This window comes from Pleurodeles waltl, chromosome 10 (assembly GCF_031143425.1).
Source record: "Pleurodeles waltl isolate 20211129_DDA chromosome 10, aPleWal1.hap1.20221129, whole genome shotgun sequence".
Taxonomy (NCBI): Eukaryota; Metazoa; Chordata; class Amphibia; order Caudata; family Salamandridae; genus Pleurodeles; species Pleurodeles waltl.
Window position 1 is genome coordinate 759,840,169 of NC_090449.1, and position 21,288 is coordinate 759,861,456.

At 44.9% G+C, this 21,288-nt stretch overlaps 1 protein-coding gene across 1 annotated transcript in view; it reads right to left on the minus strand.

Moving 5' to 3' along the window:
* Nucleotides 1-21,288, minus strand: part of MASTL (microtubule associated serine/threonine kinase like) — a 208,675-nt gene that overhangs the window by 145,808 nt on the left and 41,579 nt on the right. Inside the window, exons 3-4 of the mRNA XM_069211322.1 lie at nt 16,080-16,219; nt 11,165-11,253 (exon numbers count right to left, since the gene is read on the minus strand). Of these exons, the coding sequence (XP_069067423.1) occupies nt 11,165-11,253; nt 16,080-16,219 (229 nt within the window). The remainder of the gene's footprint in view (nt 1-11,164; nt 11,254-16,079; nt 16,220-21,288) is intronic.

Consider the following 21,288-nt stretch of genomic DNA (forward strand, 5'->3'; position numbering starts at 1 on the left):
ACTTTCAGCTAGATGTGCTGCCCTCTTTTGGTACTGCTCATGGAGGTGCTTCATGAGTTCTCCCATCTCCTCCCAGTGTGGATGTGTGTATCTGTTTAGTAACGCATTCAAATTTGCAATTCTCCACTGGTTGGCATTCAAATCTGCGATTCATGAGGTCCACTTTTTTTTTATTTTTATTTTTTACCTTTCCTTATCAGGCAGTGGGCTGGAGGTTGAGTGAACGTTGGCCCTTTTCCTGGCTGTAGATGCGATTATTGAATCCTCAGGGACAGTACCTTTGTTAAATGAAGTATCCTTTGAGGAGTGATTGTATTTCTTTTCAGCCCTTGGAGTAACAGCTTTGCAAGTGGCTGGCGCCTTGAATCCCTCCTTACCATGGTCAGATACTAGGGAGCATAGGTAGAAACGGACTCCTTGCTTGACTAGGCAGAAATATTTCGAGCAGGAAGCATTTTTATGGTTTGTCCTCTTCCAGCTCCACACCAATCGTCCCAGCTGTATGCTTGATGACCCGATACTACATTCCATTATCATCCAGAATCGCAGCCTCAACAGGTAATTCTCGACACACTCCTCAGACACATCTATCTCGAGGTCTTGCCACTGTGGCTCAATGTATTCTGATTTGTCCGAACCCCAATACATCCCAGTTGGTTTCTCATCTTCTTCGTCATAGAATAGTTCTTCCTCCTCTTCTTGAGGCTCAGGAATGAGCAGGGTTGGAAGTCTTTGACCTCGCTCTGTAGTCTCCTTCGGCGTCAAGGTTTTTTTTTCTTTTTTTTTTCAGGCTCCCAAATCCACTCAGCCTCTTGTCAAACTCCTCCTTTTGAAGAAGGGCGGACAGTTCAGCCTTGAGTAACTTTTTTGTCTTCTTGATTTTGACAACAGCTCTTCGGGGGTTGAGGCGCAGTCTTCCTTTTTGTACGTTGAAGATTCATTCAAAGTACAGGTCGTCGGGCTTTAGTGTTCTGCTCTTGACCTGTCTTTTGTCCACATTAAAGAGAGTCTTTTTCTCGTGCGTCCATCGACGCCTTGGGTTTTTCTGGAGTCTTTCCTCCACTGGAGTTCCCCTTCAGGGATCTGTGGGGCTCCTTGTCTTGGGGAATGCCTGCAGCCACCGAGTGTTTCAAAGCTGCTGCCCCATTTGATGTCCTCAAGTCAGATCTTCTTGACTCAGACTATTTTTTTTAGACTGATGGATCTCTTCTCGTTTTTCTTTTTCGTTACCCTCAATGATTTTTACTTCTGCATCAAAAGTCTCTCCCCCCACTTCTTACCCAACATTATCTTCCTCCTCACTGTAGAGGCTTCGGTCCCTCAGGGATGGGTTGTCCGCCGCCTCTGCATGCTATGATGTCCCTGTCTCTGTTGTTCCCTTACCCTCAGCGTCTTCGACATGAAAGTCAAGCAGGCGTTAAAGTCCTCACTCCAATGTTCGACTGGGAAACCGACGTTGCACATAGAGTGCTTATCCTTCTGTGAGAACTTGTGGAGCCAATTCTGGCAAAACTGGAAAGGTGTCTTCTCGAACAAAGCTCTCCAGGGAGCCCCTGAATGAGCATTCTCTGATTTTTTTTCCTGAAATTCGACTTTCTTCTCCTAATCTTCCTCTTGATGTTCTCCTTCAGTGATGGTAATGTTTCTGGTGAACTTAGAAGAAGTTGGGAAGAAAATGTCCCCAAAAATCATCAGTGTTGGAGATACTTCGGTAGCCTTTCAGACCCAAGGGCAGAAAAAAAAGAATCTGAAGATGATGAACAAAGGAGGGAGCTTCTGGAGGAAGTAGGACGAGGTCACAGGGGACACCAAGTGGAGCTGCCATCATAGTACACCAACAAATGAAAATCTAAAAAAGAAAAAAGGACTACAGGACCCTGAAGAATTCCAGAACCAACCACTAGATGGCAGAATAATAAACAGCATTTGAATACAGAAAAGATTCACGCTCCAACATTATTAAATTGCCACAATCTGTGATGGTCTCATGCTGCAGTCTTGATACTGCAGTCTTTCTAAGGTTTCTTGTCTGATATCATGATCTCGGATTTGTGCCTGTCGGAAACTGCCAATGGCATTACAGACACCCTTTTAAATATTTGTTGTGAAATCAACTCACCCTTATGAAAACCAGGAGGCAAATTAGGTCATTCCATAACAAAGTGGTTTGATTCCATCTGCTCAGCCTCAAGGAGATGTCTGTGGGCAGCTTTGGAATCTAAACCTACAGAAACAATAAAAATAGCAGCTCGTCGTGCTCTATGTAAGGAATCATTAAAGAAGAGAAAGCTAAAACTCCGAAACAAGAATAGGGGTTCTTAGGGTCCACGTGTGAATCCAAGAATACAAAAGATTTTGGGATACAGTTAGAGTCATCAGAAGTAGTGAAGATTATCTACCTAGTTTGAGAGCTCATATTACATCAGTACAGTGGGTTACTCTCTTCTCACATATTTACAGAGCAAACTCCAGTTATGACAACAGGCTAATTGAGTTGCTACAACCAGATACTGATAAAGGTTCATTCACTGGATTACAAGAGATCATTTGTGAGTTGCATGAGAGTTCTTCTGGCAAGTCACCAGAGCCCGATGGGGTACCCATGAATGTTTATAAGTGCGATATTAAGCTATGGGCTCCCCCCTACTTACTAATATCTTTAATAATAAAATCTCTTAAGCACATATTAAGATCTTGGTCCGAATCTATTATTATAACCATTTTTAAAAGGGGGTTAGACAGCAACATAGTTGCTATAGGCAAATGTTATTGACTGCCTCAACAGTTAAAGCTCTTGGTAGGCTAATTTCTAATAGACTCAGAGATTGGGCAGAGTAGAATGACATGATAAATCCCCCTCAATACAGGGTCTGTTAAGGGCAGGGTACTATGGAGCAATGTTAGAATCTTCACTTAATTTGGGAAAGCATTTTACACTAAAGCATTGCCCAGTGTACAAGGATTTCATAAATCTATCTTGTGCACTTGATCAAGGTAATCAATCTAAACTCTGAGCAAACGTATAAGAGCAGGGATTGGATGATACTGTGGTGCACTTCCTTGCCGATTTACATTCTGACTTAAAAATCAAAGTGCAATTCAGACCCAATGCTACATTCTTGTCCCCTTTTTCAAACTTGATAAAGAGGGGTACACCAGGGCTGCTGATTTGTCAGGGACCATTTTAGTACCTATCTTGTGTCACCTATATATTAATAAACTTATCAAACATCTGTAAGGATGTGGGTTACTATATGCAGATAATGCAGTTTAATTAGCAAACACCCCAAAGAGCTTGAAGCTATTTGTTAGTTCTTAAATTGTATTACTGAGCTTGATTTGAAGACTGTTAGAAATAGGGTAACTAGTTGGAAAAGGTATGCATCCTGTCCAAGTAGGGATGACAATCCTAGTCAGGCTAAGTAAGTTACACACCATCACGTAACCTGTGCTCAACCTCTAATAGCTTGGCACAGAGCAGGCAGGGTTTAACTTAGGAGGTAATGTGTAAAGTATTTTTGCAACACTTAACACAGGAAAACAGGGAGAATACCACACAAAATGTACCACACCAGGTTAAAAAAAACGGATCTTAGTTTAATGAATAAAACAAGACCAAAATGACAAAAATCCATTATTCAGAAGTCAAGATATGAATTTTAAAGAATAGATTAAACTGTAGTGCTTAGAAACAAACCGCCAACTGGGGCTAGTTGGTTGTTCGGGACTAGGTCAAATCGGAAAAAATCAGGAGAACCACGATGAAGTGCAGGTCAGATACAGGGACAAGCCTTAGCCCACTGGAATCAGTACCGTAGTTCTGGGTTGCATCTGCATTGAGGGAGGATGAGAGGAGCATCATGGGGGAGCTGCTGAGTCATTGCGTCGTCATCGATCCTTGCAATGTAGGCAATTCGTTGGCTCTGAACTGCGCAATCAGGTATGCATTCCTATCAAACCACTTAGGTGTAGGCAATACAATATTGTCAAACCACGCTGCCGGCAATTAGATGTCTCCTGAAACGGAGATGCTTTGAAGGAGATATGTCAGTCCCGACCGGCTCAATGACGGCGATGCTTGCATTTTACAGTTGCAGAACTTCATACCTACTTCCAAGGTCCCAGGACTGGATTGGCAACGCTTGGCAGGGCAAGACGTGCAGCAAGCAAAGTCCAGGTGCTGTTGCTGGATGAAGTGAAGTCTTTGATGTCCCTGAGTCTTCAGAACAGGAGGCAAGCCAGCATGCCCTTGGAGATACTTTAGTCCTGGGGATGTAGAGAACAAAGTCCAGACCTTCTCACTCCCAGGCAAGGAGGGCAGCAGTGCAGGAGTCCAGCAGAGTGACAGTCCCTTCAGCAGCACAGAAGTCATTCTCCTGGGAGAATGTCCTCAGGTCCAGAAGAGTACTGATGTAGTGGTGTCTGAGGTCCAATGCTTACACCCAGTTGTGCATTTGAAGTGGGGGAGACTTCAAAGAGAGGCCTTTGAAGTGCACAAAGTCCCTGCACGTCCTTTCCTGGCTCCAGACCCAACATAGTGTTGTATGGGGACAGACATCACCGATTCAGGTGCAAGTGTTTACTCTTCCCTCCCATCCTACCCAGGATGACCCATCAGGATGTTAAGGGTCATCAGGATGTGGATGGCCCATCAAGCACACCTAAAGCTCCCTTTGTGTGTGGCTGTCAAGAGGTAATGCACAAAGTCCCAGCTGTCACCGACCCCACATGTAGTCAGAGACAGAGACACAGAATGGTTAAAGTAAGAAAATGCCAACTTTCTAAAAGTGGCATTTTCAGACTGGCAACTTAAAATCCAGCTTTACCATAAGTTGTGCTTTTGAATTGTAAATCCAAAAACACCAAACTCGAAATATCCATCTTTTCCCAATAGGAAATTACACTTATAAACTGTAATAAAGTAATCCCAATATAAACCTATGTGAGAGATAGGCCTTGCACTAGTGAAAAACACATTTAGGAGTTTTCACTCCATGGACATGTAAAACAAAGTACATGTCCAACATTTTAAATGCACTGCATCCTTCTTGGTGCTGTCCAGGAGTGACTATTAAAAAGGAAGGTTTAGGTGTGTGATGAGGGTTACCTTGCCAGGTCACCACGGCAGTTTAAAACTGCATACACAGGCTCTTCAATGGCAGGCCTGAGCCATGTTTGAAGGGCTACTGAGGTAGCGGGCATGATCAGTGCTACAAGCCCACTAGTAGCATTTAATTCACAGGTCATAGGCACAGGTAGCCCCCTTTACTAGGGATTTCTAAGTAAATTAAACATGTCAATTGTGGATAAGCAAATTTTATCATGTTTTTAGGGAGGACGGACACACATTTAGCAATGGCCAGCAGTAGTAGAGTGCCCTGAGTCCTAAAGCCAGCAAAAATGAAGTCAACCAGACAGTAGGTCAGAGGTGTAGGAGGCTGGCCTGGCTTATAGTGGGTACCAGATGGTACTTACACCTTGTGCTAGGTCCAATTATCCCTTATTAGTAGTGTTCTAGCAGCTTAGGCTGACAGAGGTGGCTATAGCAGAGCAGCTTAGGAGACATGCAAAGCTCCTACTATACCACTTATATCATATAGGTACTATATCATAATAAAGACAATACTCATAGTTACTAAAAATAAAGGTACTTTATTTTAGTGACAATGTGCCAAAAATATCTCAGAGTATATACTCCCTTAGGAGGTAAGTAAAATACACAAAATATACACACAAACCAAAATCAGGTAAGTGAAACAGTCAGAAAGTAGTGCAAACACTGTAGAATACAATAGGATGCAATAGACCTAGGGGCAACACAAAACAAATACTAAGGAAGTGGAATGCGAACCACTTAGGGACCCCAGGCCTAGTGTAGTGTGTAGAGGGTCGCTGGGAGTGTAAGACAACACTAAGGGTGTCCAAGATACCCCACCCCAAAACCCTGGAAAGTAGGAGTAAAGTACTACTATTTCCCCAGAAACACACTAAAGACGTGATAAAGGATTTTGCAAAGACCACAACAGACTGCAAAGCACTGGAGACAGATTCCTGGACCTGAAGACCTGGAAAGGAAGGGGACCAAGTCTAAGAGTCACAAAAGTGTCCAGGTGGGCAGGAGCCCACTAACCCCGGATGAAGGTGCATAATGGCTGCCTCTGGATGGAAGAAGCTGAAGATTCTGCAACAACGAAAAGTGCTAGGAACTTTCCCCTCGTGTAGATGTCCCACGGAGTGCTGGAGCATTCAGAGTTGTTTCCTTGACAAAATACCGCAAACAGGCCTTCCTAGCTGCAAGAGTCGTGGTTGAAGAAAAAGGGTGCTGCCCAGGCCCAGGAAGGACCAGGATGTCGCCACTTGGAAGAGGAGACAGAGGGGGCCCTCGGCAACATAGAGAGCCCATGCACAAGAAGGTAGCACCCACAGAAGTCCTTGAACACGGGTTCAAGAAGTCTGAACACTGCGGTCATCTCAACACTGCTAAATAGGTTCCCGCGACACCGGAGATCAACTTAGGGAGCTGAGCATCGCAGCACAGAGTGCTGGGGACCTAGGCTTGGCTGTGCATGCAGGATTTTGTGGAAATGTGCACAGAAGCCCTTGTAGCTGCAGTTCATGCAGTGCACAGGATTACTGGCTGGCGAGGGGAGGCAAGGACTCACCTCCTCCAAATTTGGACAGTTGGACCACTGGACAGTCTGGGTCACTTCGGTCCACCACCTGTGTTCCAGGGGCCACGCTCGTCAGGATGAGAGGGGTCCCAGAGTACCGGTGACACTGAAGTTTGGTGCCTGCTGGAGCAGGGGGAAGATTCCGTTGACTCACAGGAGATTTCTTCGTGGCTTCCAGTGCAGGATGAAGGCAGACAGCCCCCAAAGCATGCACCCCCAGGAAACAGTCGAGAAAGCCAGCAGGATTAGGCGCTACAATGTCACTGGTAGTCTTTGTACGAGGCTGGCCTGGCTTATAGTGGGTACCTGATGGTACTTACACCTTGTGCCAGGTCCAGTTATCCCTTATTAGTAGATTAGTAGTGTTCTAGCAGCTTAGGCTGATAGAGGTAGCTATAGCAGAGCAGCTTAGGCTGAACTAGGAGACATGCAAAGCTACTACTATACTACTTATAGCCAAAAGTATCTCAGAGGATATACTCCCTTAGGAGGTAAGTAATATACACAAAATATACACACAAATCAAAATCAGGTAAGTAAACAGTTAGAAAAGTAGTGCAAACACTGTAGAACACAATAGGAGACAATAGGCCTATGGGCAACACAAACCATATACTCCAAAAGTGGAATGCAAACCATGAATTGACCCTAGGCCTAGTGTAGAGGGTCGCTGGGAGTGTATGAAAACACTAAGGGTGTTCAAGATACACTCCTCTCCTCCCCCCCCCCCACAACACTGGAAAGTAGAAGTCAAGTTACCCTAGCACCCCAGAAAGACAGTAAAGTTGAGATAGGAGATTCTGCAAAGCCAACAACTGACTGCAAAGCACTGAAGACGGATTCCTGGACCTGAGGACCTGCAAAGGAAGGGACCAAGTCCAAGAGACATGCAAGTGTCCAGGGGGGGCAGGATTCCGCTAAACCCCAGATGAAGGTGCAAAAGGGCTGCCTCCGGGTGGGAGAAGCCGAAGTTTCTGCAACAACGGAAGGTGCCAGGAACTTCTCCTTTGGTCAGATGTCCCACGGCGTGCTGGAGGATGCAGAGTTGTTTCCATGCAGAAAGACCTTGCTAGCTGCAAGATTCGCGGTTGAAGATAATGGGTGCTGCCCAGGCCCAGGAAGGACCAGGAGGTCACCCCTTGGAGGAGGAGGAGACAGAGGGGGCGCTCAGCAACAAAGAGCCCACGCATAAGCAGGCAGCACCTGCAGAAGAACTTGAACAGGTGTTCAAGAAATCTGAGCACAGCGGTCGTCTCAACACAACAAAAGAGGGTCCCACGAAGCTGGTGGTCAACTCAGCGAGTTGCGCAATGCAGGATGGAGTGCTGGGGACCTGGGCTGTGCTGTGCACAAAGGAATCCTTGCAAAAGTGCACATAAGCCCTAGGTGCTGCAGATCACGCAGTACAAAGGATTACTGTCTGGCGTGGGGAGGCAAGGACTTACATCCACCAAATTTGGACAGAAGGGCCACTGGACTGTCAGGGGTCACTTGGATCCAGCTCCTGTGTTCCAGGGACCACACTCGTCAAGATGAGAGGTGACCCAGAAGACCGGTGGTGCACAAGTTTGGTGCCTGCATTAGCAGGGGGAAGATTCAGTCGACGCACAGGAGATTTCTTCTTGCCTTCCAGTGCAGGGTGAAGGCAGACAGCCCTCAGAGCAAGCGCCAGCAGGAAACAGTCGAGAAAGCCGGCAGGATTAGGTGCTACAATGTTGCTGGTAGTCATCTTGCTACTTAGTTGCGTTTTTGCAGGCGTCCTGGAGCAGTCAGCGGTCGATCCTTGGCAGAAGTCAAAGAGAGATGCAGAGGAACTCTGGTGAGCTCTTGCATTCGTTATCTGATGAGAAACTCACAGGAGACCCTAAATAGCCCTTAGAGGAGTATTGGCTACCTAACAAGGTTAGAGCCCATCAGGAGGGGTCTCTGACGTCACCTGCTGGCACTGGCCACTCCGAGGTCTCCATTGTGCCCTCACACCTTTGCATTCAGGATGGCAGAGGTCTGGGACACACTGGAGGAGCTCTGGGCACCAACCCTGGGGTGGTGATGGGCAGAGGAGTGATCTCTCCCCTTTCCTTTGTCCAGTTTCGCGCCAGAGCAGGGGCTGGGGGGATTCCTGAACCGGTGTATAATGGCTTATGCACGGAGGCCATCCCCTGTGCTCTTCAAAGCATTTCCAGAGGCTGGAGGAGGCTACTCCTCCCCAGCCCTTAACACCTCTAACACCCTCTCTCAGAGGAAATCCTTTGTTTTGCCTTCCTGGGACTGGGATGCCCAGACCCAAGGATGGCAGAAACCTGTCTGAGGGTTGGCAGCAGCGGTAGCTGCAGAGAAAACCCCAGAGAGCTAGTTTGGCAGTACCCGGGTCCATGCTGGAGCCCGAGGGATGCATGGGATTGGCACCCCAATACCAGATTTGGCATGGGGGGACAATTCCGTGATCTTACACATGTTACATGGCCATGTTCAGAGTTACCATTGTGAAGCTACATATAGGTATTGACCTATATGTAGTGCACGCGTGTAATGGTGTCCCCGCAATCACAAAGTCTGGTGAAATAGCCCTGAACAATGTGGGGGTACCTCGGCTAGTGCCAGGGTGCACACAAACTTAGTAACTCTGCACCTAACCTTCACTAAGTGAGGGTTAGACATATAGGTGACTTATAAGTTAAGTAAGTGCAGTGTAGAATGGCTGTGAAATAAAGTGGACGTTATTTCACTCAGGCTGCAATGGCAGTCCTGTGTAAGAATTTTATGAGCTCCATATAGGTGGCAAAACAAAAGCTGCAGCCGATAAGGATCTCCTGGAACCCCAATACCCTGGGCACCTAGGTACTATGTACTAGGGAATTATAAGGGTGTTCCAGTGTGCCAATCAGAATCTGTAAAAATGGTCACTAGCCTGCAGTGACAATTTTAAAAAGAGAGAGAGCATAAACACTGAGGTTCTGGTTAGCAGAGCCTCAGTGATACAGTTAGGCACCACACAGGGAACACATATAGGCCACAAACTATGAGCACTGGGGTCCTGGCTAGCAGGATCCCAGTGAGACAGGCAAAAACAAACTGACATACATGTAAAAATAGGGGTAACACGCCAGGCAAGATGGTACTTTCCTACAAGAGGTCAAAAAGTCAGGGAAACCACACCAAAGATGTCATATGTCTAACAGAGAAAAAATTTAATAAATCCAAGTTGATGGCTTGTGGACCATGCAGTTCTTCTATGTAAACCCCTTAAAAGAGATGGCACATAATTGTTGATGGGATCCAATTTCACTCACGTGAGCATTATTTTTGATTCCTCCAACTTATGGTGCTCTAATCTGTTGAGCCAAATATTCACACAGTCGGAGTGCTTTCTAAAATCTCTCAAGGGCAATTGGAAGTAAGCCCCTTGCCCCTCTATTAAAATACATTAAACCAACATGTACCAATAGCTATGCCCTATCACTTGTACAGTTGAGAGAACTCTCTTGTTCGTTGTTTTTTGTGTCTTCCCCCAGGGGAGGGAAAAAATGAAGGACCACAGTTATGGGAGAGCGAATAGATTTTAACAAGAGAGTCAGATGCATATCTGAGGGGTACAAGTAACAAACAAAATGTTGACTCGCAAGTCCTCGTGATATGATGCATTGTAGCCCCAGTGTCCCCACACCAGTCTCATAACATGACATTCATTTGTTATTATTCTCTGTTCAGAGATGGCCAACATCCATCTTGGGGTGGCAAATTTAAAACACAAAAGAAACACACACACATAAAAAATGAGCTGAAGCACATGTCTGCAAAAAGGAGACGCCTGGCAGCAAACTGAGGCTGGCATGCCCAACCAAAAAGTTTGAAATAAATGGTGAGGCTGGTCTGTACAACAAAGACCTTAGAGTGACAGGGAGGTTAAAATGAAAGAAAAAAAAAAAAAAAAAAGAGAAACTTAAGCAGGATAGGGAATTAAAAAGGCAGCAATGTGGAGAGCACGGGACAGGAAAGGGTGGAAGATTAAACAGACAAACTGCTAGGGCAGGACAAAGTACCACAGAGAGCCCAGTGGGAATTTCAGCAGCAAAGCAATAAAAGACTAAATAAACAAGAGAGCACATGCAAAGAGTGCTAAAAGAAATAAGAAATTCCTTTAAAGTAAGCAGTGGAAGAATACAAGACATCCAATCAAAAGGATGGTATAGAAGCAATGCTGGAGGGGAGAGGCAAAAACAAGGAGGAGGAAAGCCACTGAGTAAGAAACAAGTGAATGAGACCAACATGAAAGCTAACCAGCGATAAGCAATGGGCTTGTCAAAGCACACTGTAAATACTGGTATTGTCCACAATATGTCTTTCTGACAACAGACAAAGGGGTCTGTAGCAGGCAAATCCTAACAGCATACCTATTGGCACTGCTGCTCCACGACATACAACTGGAACTAAGAAAGACTTTATCACCATGCCGACCATCCCATAGTGCCATAATTGAAAATTGAATCCCTCACCTCTCTTTAGAGTAACCTTTGAGAGCCCGAAGTCTGTCAGTTTAATGTGGCCGATATTGGAGATCAGCATATTGTCTGGTTTCAGGTCCCTACATACAGAAAACAAACAAAGTAACAATTCTTACTGCCATCCACAAAGATACAAATTAAACACTGTAATTGTAGACACTGTAGAAGTGATAATGCAACTCAGTCTCACACTATGCAAAATGAAATACGCAAAAGTACTACTATTAAAAGATTAATGTGATCAATGTGCATCGTAACATAAGGGGATCCAGTTTTTAAGTCAAAAATCACACCTGAATCCTCCGGAATAATGAAAACCACTCCACTATAATACAATTGCTCAACACTTCAGATGATATGTCCATTGTTTCCAGCCCTAGAGGCCTCTTGTCAATGTCCGTGTAGGAGATCTTGGTTTCTTGTCACAAACTATTATGTCCAATTGTGCCAGATATTTCTCCATTTTCCCTTTAGCGCAGCTCTCCAAACCCATGTCAATCCAATGACAAGCAGAAAGTATCATGGACCAACAAATGGAGGGTTCCCTCCCTGAACCCTGGCTGGAATCGTACCAAACACAAATATGTTGTCGGGAGCCACCAACACATGGAATTTAAGCATATGGATTTTAGCACACATGGATTCAGGATACAGGTGGAGAGGTGGGTACTAATGCCCACCCACAAGGTAGGTAGCCCTCTTAATTAGCAGCCCAACACATCAAGCCCTTAAAGACGTATTCTTTGATCTACTTCTTCACGTCTGCAGGAGGCTGGCCTGGCTTGTAGTGGGTACCACAGGTACTTACAACTTGTGCCAGGTCCAGTTATCCCTTATTAGTGTAGAAGAGGTGTTTCTAGCAGCTTAGGCTGATAGAAGGTAGCTATGGCAAAGCAGCTTAGACTGAACTAGGAGACATGTAAAGCTCCTACTATACCACTGGTGTCATATGCACAATATCATAAGAAAACACAATACACAGAGTTACTAAAAATAAAGGTACTTTATTTTCATGGCAATACGCCATAAGTATCTCAGTGAGTACTCTCAGTAAGAAGGTAAGTAGTATACACAACTTATATGTACACAAACCAAAATTAGGTAAGTAAGAGCAAGAAAGGTAATGCAAACAGTGTAAAATTACAATAGGTTGCAATAGGAGAACATAGGTATCGGAGCAACACAAACCATATACTCCAAAAGTGGAATGCGAACCACGAATGGACCCCAAACCTATGTGAGCTTGTAGAGGGTCGCTGGGACTGTAAGAAAACAGTGAGGGTTAGAAAAATAGCCCAACCCAAGACCCTGAAAGGTAGGTGTAAAGTGCACCTACTACCCCCAGAGAGCACAGAAGTCGTGATAGGGGGATTCTGCAGGAAGAACAAACACCAGCAATGCAACAACAGTGGATTTCCGGACCGGAGTATCTGTAAGACAAGGGGACCAAGTCCAATAGTCGCGACAGTGTCGAGAGTGGGCAGGAGCCCAGGAAATGCCAGCTGAGGGTGCAAGGAAGCTGCCACCGATTGGAAGAAGCTTGGAGTTCTGCAAGAAAGAAGAGGACTAGGAACTTCTCCTTTGGAGGATGGATGTCCCACGTCGCGATGAAGCTTGCAGAGGTGTTCCCACGCAGAAAGACTACAAACAAGCCTTGCTAGCTGCAAGGGTCGCGGTTAGGGTTTTTGGGTGCTGCTGTGGCCCAGGAGGGACCAGGATGTCGCCACTTGGATGAGGCGACAGAGGGGGCGCCCAGCAAGTCAGGGAACCCTCACAGAAGCAGGCAGCACCCGCAGAAGTACCTGAACAGGCACTTAGAAGAAAAGTGAACCGGAATCCACGCGAAGTCACAAAAGGGAGTCCCACGACGCCGGAGGACAATTCAGAAGGTTGTGCACTGCAGTTTAGAGTGTCGGGGACCCAGGCTTGGCTGTGCACGAAGGAAATCCTGGGAGAGTGCACAGGAGCCAGAGCAGCTGCAAATCACGTGGTACCCAGCAATGCAGTCTAGTGTGGGGAGGCAAGGACTTACCTCCACCAAACTTGGATTGAAGAGTCACTGGACTGTGGGAGTCACTTGGACAGAGTTGCTGAGTTCCAGGGACGACGCTCGTCAGGGTGAGAGGGGACCCAGAGGACCGGTGATGCAGTCTCTTGTTGCCTGCGGTTGCAGGGGGAAGATTCCGTCGACCCACGGGAGATTTCTTCAGAGCTCCTGGTGCAGAGAGGAGGCAGGCAACACCCGGAGCATGCACCACCTGGAAACAGTCGAGAAAGCCGGCAGGATGAAGCGATACAAGGTTGCTAGTAGTCGTCTTGCTACTTTGTTGCGGTTTTGCAGTAGTCCTGAGCAGTCACCGGTCGATCCTTTGGCAGAAGGTGAAGAGGGAGATGAAGAGGGAGATGCAGAGGAACTCTGGTGAGCTCTTGCGTTCGTTATCTGGTGAGATCCCCAAAGCAGAGACCATAAATAGCCAGAAAAGGAGGTTTGGCTACCTACTAAGGAGGTTTGGCTACCTACTAAGGAGGTTTGGCTACCTACTAAGGAGGATTGGCTACCAAGAGAGGTAAGAGCCTATCAGAAGGATCCTCTGACATCACCTGCTGGCACTGGCCACTCAGAGCAGTCCAGTGTGCCACAAACACCTCTGTTTCCAAGATGGCAGAGGTCTGGGACACACTGGAGGAGCTCTGGGCACCTCCCCTGGGAGGTGCAGGTCAGGGGAGTGGTCACTCCCCTTTCCTTTGTCCAGTTTCGCGCCAGCGCAGGGCTGGGGGATCCCTGAACCGGTGTAGACTGGCTTATGCAGAGATGGGCACCGTTTGTGCCCATCAAAGCATTTCCAGAGGATGGGGGAGGCTACTCCTCCCCAGCCCTCACACCTATTTCGAAAGGGAGAGGGTGTTACACCCACTCTCAGAGGAAGTCCTTTGTTCTGCCTTCCTGGGCCAGGGCTGCCTGGACCCCAGGAGGGCAGAAACCGGTCTGAGGGGTTGGCAGCAGCAGCAACTGCAGTGGAGACCCCGTCAAGGCAGTTTGGCAGTACCCGGGTTCTGTGCTAGAGACCCGGGGGATCATGGAATTGCCCCCCCAATGCCAGAATGGCATTGGGGTGACAATTCCATGATCTTAGACATGTTACATGACCATGTTCGGAGTTACCATTGTGATGCTGTACATAGGTAGTGACCTATGTGCAGTGCACGCGTATAATGGTGTCCCCGCACTCACAAAGTCCGGGGATTTGCCCTGAATGATGTTGGGGCACCTTGGCTAGTGCCAGGGTGCCCACACACTAAGTAACTTTGCACCCAACCTTCACCAGGTGAAGGTTAGACATATAGGTGACTTATAAGTTACTTAAGTGCAGTGGTAAAGGGCTGTGAAATAACGTGGATGTTATTTCACTCAGGCTGCACTGGCAGGCCTGTGTAAGAATTGTCAGAGCTCCCTGTGGGTGGCAAAAGAAATGCTGCAGCCCATAGGGATCTCCTGGAACCCCAATAGCCTGGGTACCTCAGTACAATATACTAGGGAATTATATGGGTGTACCAGTATGCCAATGTGAATTGGTAAATTTAGTCACTAGCCTGTTAGTGACAAATTTGGAAAGCAGAGAGAGCATAACCACTGAGGTTCTGGTTAGCAGAGCCTCAGTGAGACAGTTAGGCATCACACAGGGAACACATACAGGGCACATACTTATGAGCACTGGGGCCCTGCCTGGCAGGGTCCCAGTGACACATAACATATATACAGTGAAATATGGGGGTAACATGCCAGGCAAGATGGTACTTTCCTACAACGTCGCCATCAAGTGCAAAGGAATTCCTGTCCTTTTGAAGCAGATAAAGGTCCAGGTACCTTATGGGAAAATTCAGTGATTCAGGAGAGCCTACTGTTTACCTGCTCCAACTCTTATTTTCCAACATGTCGCCAGGCTCAGCCTTTGGGTGAGCCCTCACACACCTGGAAATGCTCAGGAGGAGTCCTCAACAGCTCCTCATACTACAAACTCTATAGCTTAGGCAGACGTCAGACACTCACCAAGACAATCACATTTTCAAACCATGCATGTTGAACGGTACATTGATGTGAACTGGTGGATGTCAACCAAGAAATGCCTACATAAAGGAAGGGGCTGTCAAAGGTTTGTGTCTATCAGTGAGGTTGAAATTAATATCTTGATTACAAATGTACAGTGTATTCCTAGAGGCCTGTCATATGTAAGGAAAGATGGGCCATCACATATTTTAAAAAATTGTGATGTTGTATGGTACATAAAATGTTAATCTGCAGGAATACACTATCTGCAGACAATTGATGATTTGGTACGCTTTCATGCATGTTATATTTGCACTGTTATTGTGAAAATGGCATGCATTTTGTTTAACTTTCTCCCATACTTTTCTGAAATGACAATTTAATAAAACAGTTTAAGAAACACTAATTCAGAAAGCCTTCCTTTCCCTTTTTTGCTCGTTGATATTCTAGGCATCTAGTACTAAACTACAACTGAGGCAGATACAGACATATGGCTGTAACTGCACTATCTGTCTGAACCAGCAGTGAAAGTGTTACACAGATCAGTAAGGTTCTTACACTTCGGGAATTAAGTAAATGTTTATGTTCCAACCCACTGCCACATCTTTTCACCAAATTATCCTCTGTAGCTGGAGAGTCTTCTTGCAATTTAATTAGAGTGTCACAGACAAGAAAATGAAATAAACGTCACAAAGAAAAGAATTTAAAAATCATGTACACAGAGACCCACATGTTTAAGAAATAAATACTGTGGTAGGAGGGAGCAGATGCATTTTTGACAAGCACAAGTAATCTCCAAACAAGTATCCAGTACGGATGCAGAAGGTGAACTTTCTAAGCACAGTTCCTCTTTACACACACCTGTGGATTATACCATGCCTATGAAGATAATCCAGAGCCAGAGCCACTTCAGAGGAGAATTTAACAGCCATTTCTTCATCAAAATATCCATAAATATGCAAGAGGGATTTAACATCTCCACCGATGAGGTACTCCATAATCTGCCAAAAAAAAAAAAAACATTTCCAATAATTTAAAAATCAACACTGTGTAAAGTATGCAATTAAAAGAAGCCATTAAAAGGAAAGGTTACTTGCCTAGTGGCACCTTCTTTGGCTATCTTCAGGTTCCAATGCTTAGGAACCCAAGTAATACTATAGGCAGAACAGAAACATTGCCTTAAGAATAGAACAAAGCGCGTGACTGCAAAGTACTTACTTAGCATATCATTGCAGATCCCGTCATCCCAACCTAAGTTGTGACTAACGTTACATGGCTGGAGCAACATGATTGCCCTAGCCAAGCTGGGGGGATGAACAGCGGGAGTTGTCAACACCAGGCAGAATAAAAAAGATCTGTGTCACGGTAGCATGTTTTCTCATGTTTGTCCTTTTCCAATGGGAATAGGTTACTAACCAGAGAACACTGGCTGGGTAAAACAGCTGACAGGTTCCCTGCCCAGACATATAGACTAGGTGCCTGAATTTGAAAGACGACAATGACAAGCATGGAAGATAAACACTGAAGACCACATTGCAATTTTTGAAAAAGCTGAAGCTCCCATTAAATAATCATCAGACAACTCTTGAATATCAAACTTTCCGAAAACAGAAAGATGTCCACCCCACCTTCTAGTTACATGAAACATATGACAAAGGTGTCCCAACTTCGACTAATCTCACATTTTCTGGCATTCATGCTTTGTTTAACGGTATCACACCTTTTCCCAGCCCAAAGTCAAACTTAAATGTACTCACGCCTCATACTCTTGCCTGAAGTGTCAGTCTCAACTAATCACTTAATTTAAGTAACACATAGAGAGGGTTCCAATTACGCAGAACACTGCTTTGCAATGGCATATATTATTTAAGGAAAACTACCTTTTTGCATGCCATAATATGAACAACACAAAGATTGCAAGTGGAACATTGTACAACAAAGAGATAATTTTAGAAATAATAAATGGTATGGTCGATCATGTGTACCAGCAGGAAAAAGTAAGAAGGGGCTGGGCCTATACATTCAGTTTACAATACAACGTACATTGACCGTGTGTAGCAAAACAGGTGCTCTGTGCTCAGGTAATCACACAGTGAATAATATCAAAATAGTGTGGACAAGTGTGGAAAAAACGTAACACAATGGAACAGTTCACAAGTAATGGGGATCCAAGCAATTCCCTAGTCCAGAGATGCAAACAGTCCATAACTTTTATGTTCACATAACACATTTCAATGATGAAAAATGTTTCACTGATGCAAGAGCAATGATTCTTTAAACAGAAGACCGGGGCCAACAATTAAAAGGAGCAGAAAAACTGGTGAGGACAGAAAAAATTATGGATAAAAAAAAAAGTATGGATACTCACATAAAAGGTATCCAGGAAATCATTCTGAAAGATATATATATATATAAAAAAAAAAAAAAAAGACATGCAAATCTTAAGTGAAAAATGTTTTATGAAACAAAAACGTGGGTGTTGGGAAGTGCAACCAAGGTGATCATTTGTGGGCAGAGTGAAGCCTAACTTAATGGGAATATAACTTACTGCTGTGGTCTTCAAACTTTTTAATGCCACGCCACCCCCAATTAAAAAAGTATCAAACACCGCGCCCCACTCCGAATTTCATATTTATCCTATTAAATTGACAATGCTTAAATATGTCTGAACATTGCAGTTATGTTCCGTTAGTGTTTAAAAACCGCAATCAAATATATGATGCCAAAGATACTATTCTGGTCACGCAGGCCTTACTAACGTGTAAAAGTATCCACAGTGTGATTATTAGAAGTGGTTTTGAAGAATATGTGGATTCCCTACTCTTTTGACACATACACACAGCTTCCATAAAAAAAAATGACATAACATGTTAGTGATGGCCCATTACAGAGTGGTTTACTGCTGCTCATTTGTTTAGCTTAAAACAAAGCTGTTATTAGCATAATGATTCTTTTGGCCAGCGCGTTGTAACCCTTCCCCCCCCCCAACCACTCCCCTCCTCCTCCGCTGGGATCACTTGAGGCCCCTCAAGTAAGGTGTCTGAAGACCCCTGCCCTACTGGCTAAGGATTTGAGGAATTCATAAGTCTGGGAAAGCGTAAATTTGAGGGTCCTTACTAGGTTAAACGATCACCTGAAATGAAAAACTTAGAAAGTAAATGAGGTAACAAGCATTGATATAAAGAAGTTCGCAACCACGACTGGAGAGACTTACTGAAAAGAATGAGTTTTGCATGCCAAATGGGATCGTGCTCAGCAGTAAGTGAACTGTTTCAGGAGTTTGGAGATGTGCTGTTAAGTGTAACAAGCATTTGCAATACAACAGCTACTGCATTTTCTTGTGTTAGAGCTATTGGCGTTGTAAATTCATGACTGGACTTTTCTTGCCACATAAATTGGGCAACGCTGCATCATATCGTCTTTTCATGCCATACAATTCCAGTGACCCGGCATTTAACTACAGCACTTCCACTTACCTTTTTCCTCTATCTTAAAACATACACAATTATCACATAAACCTTTATCAGAAATAAACTTTTGTCAGAGTGTAATGCTCGAAACACCATAACAAAAATATAATTTGGGACAGGTTTGAGGGTGAAAGGAAAGAGGGAGTAAAGATGGAGAGGACAAGGGGCATAGTAAAGATGTCTTGGGCCCTGGAGCAAGAAAATAAATGGTAGCCTAGTATTTCAGTAGGAAAATAGAGCAGTAATTAGAGTTGGGTGAGGTCCGTAGGTCTCTGGGCCCTGGTGCCATTGCACCTGTTGATAACTAGGCCCCAGGAGAGAAACTCGATGGGGCAGAAAAAGAGAAGCGAAAGGAATACAACAGACAAAAAGGAAGAAAGAGAAGGTGTTACAAAGAAATAAGGGAAAGAAAGTACGAGAAAATGAAAACACAAGAGAAGAAACAGAGCGAACATGTGAGACACAAGAAAAAAGGGAAGGAATTACCATTCAAGAAAAAAAAGAGAGAAAAAAAAAATAAAAACACACACAAGCAGCGAAAGAACCAGGGCATGTATGTACCGACATTTCCCAAAGACACTGAAAGGGAAAACCACTTTGACACTTCGGGTCCCAACAAGTGACGTGGCTTCCACATAGATGGAAAAAGAGGGATTTATAGTAAACTGTGAATTGAAAAACAAAGATAAGAAAAACACCAGAGAAAGGAAGGAAGAAAAATGTGGAGCAAAAACGATAAAAGGGCGCATACTGAGTCAAAGGAAAGCAAATAAAAAAAGACAAAGAAAGAAGGGAAGAAAAAAAAAAAATTTGTGAAATAAACACCTGATGAAGAAAAAGACAAACAAAACAAGGAAAGAAATAACCAAGTTGTGCAAGTTTGAAAACGAAGATAAGAAGAGGAAGAGGGAAATAATAAAAAAAAAAGGGAGAGGAATAGAAAACAGTTGAAAGAAAGAGCGAAACTATTAACGTGTGGATTTTAAGAGGTAGAAAGCGAAAAATGGGGGAGAAAGAAAACAATGAGAGTAAACAGAGTAAAGGAAATAACGGAGTGAGAAAGGTGAAACAGATACTCCCAAATAAATATGGCAGCTAAGAATAGATTTAATTGGCTCCCCCACATCCTCAAACAGAAGTCAGAATGTGGAACTGCAGAACAGCAGGCAGTGCATTAGTAGAGTTGTATGTGGACCCCATTACAGCAATATTGGGGTGCCTCAGATCATGATTGGGAGTATAGACAGAGCTGTGTCCGGTCCACTGCTGGAATAACAGAAAGGCAGCGGGTAAGAAATGAGAAACGGAGCTCTGTGTAATTCCTGGTATTGGAATAATGGGGCGCTGCAGGTTGGGGTTGAGGTGCACTGACAGAGTTGTATGTGGGCTGCAGTACTGAAATAGTAACAGGCACACAAAGTCAGAAGTGAGGTATGTTAATGGAGCTATGTGTGGAACCTAGTATTGGTGTGCCAGTGTTGCTGAGTATTAGTATGGAGGTGCCCTGGTGAAGCTGTGAGTGGGGCCAAGAATGGGAGTGGCTTTGCCTCTGAACCACAGAAGCGAGGGGCATGTATGTGAGCCTTACTACGGAGAAGAAACATGTGCTTAATGTTAGAATTGATGGATTCTGGCAGAGCTGTGGTGGTTCCCATCAACAGTGGCATTGGATGTTAGACTTAAGGTGCACTGGCTGAGCTCTGTCTTGCTCTTTTGGATCCAGTATTGGCTTGGCAGTGGGACTGAATATTAGAATTGAGCTGCTGTAACAGAACTATATTTGAGCTGGATCCCAGTATAGGAAACGAGCTGACTTCGCCGGGATAGAACTGAGGTGCACCGATGTAGCTGAGCCCAAGGTCCCAGAACAGACTGTAAGAACTGAGGCACTCTGACAGACAGTGTATGTGAGGTTCTGGCACCAGCACGGCTGAGGGGCTTGGAGTGTGTGAACTGAGGAGCACTGATTGAGCTAGGAGGGGGATCCCAGTATGGAGCAAAAGTTGGCACTGTCTCTAAGGACTGCAGAGCCCTTGTAGAGCTTGGTGCCTAGAGTTAGACTTGACAGCCTTAAGGTGGTCATCTCCCAACATTTTGCCCGCCTCCCTCCACTTTTCTGACACTGCGCACTTTACCACTGCTAACCAGTGCTAAAGTGCATATGTTCTCTCCCTTATACATGGTAACATTGGTTAATTCCCAATTTGCCTATTTGATTTACTTGTAAGTCCCTACTAAAGTTTAATAAATGTGCCCAGGGCCTGTACATTGAATGCTACAGGTGGGCCTGCAGCACTTGATGTGCCACCCACATAAGTAGCCCCTTCACCAGGTCTCAGGCCTGCCATTGCAAGGCCTATGTGTGTAGTTTCACTGCCACTTAGACTCGGAATTTAAAAGCACTTGTCAAGCCTTAAACCCCCCCCCTGTCTACATGTAAGCCACCCCTGAGGTAGGGTCTAGGCAACCCATAGGGCAGGGTGTAATGTAGGTAAAAAGCAGGACATGTACATGGGCGTTTTATATGTCCTTGTAGTGGAAAACTCCTACATTCGTTTCCCACTACTGTGGGGCCTGCTCCTTTCATTGGATAGCATTAG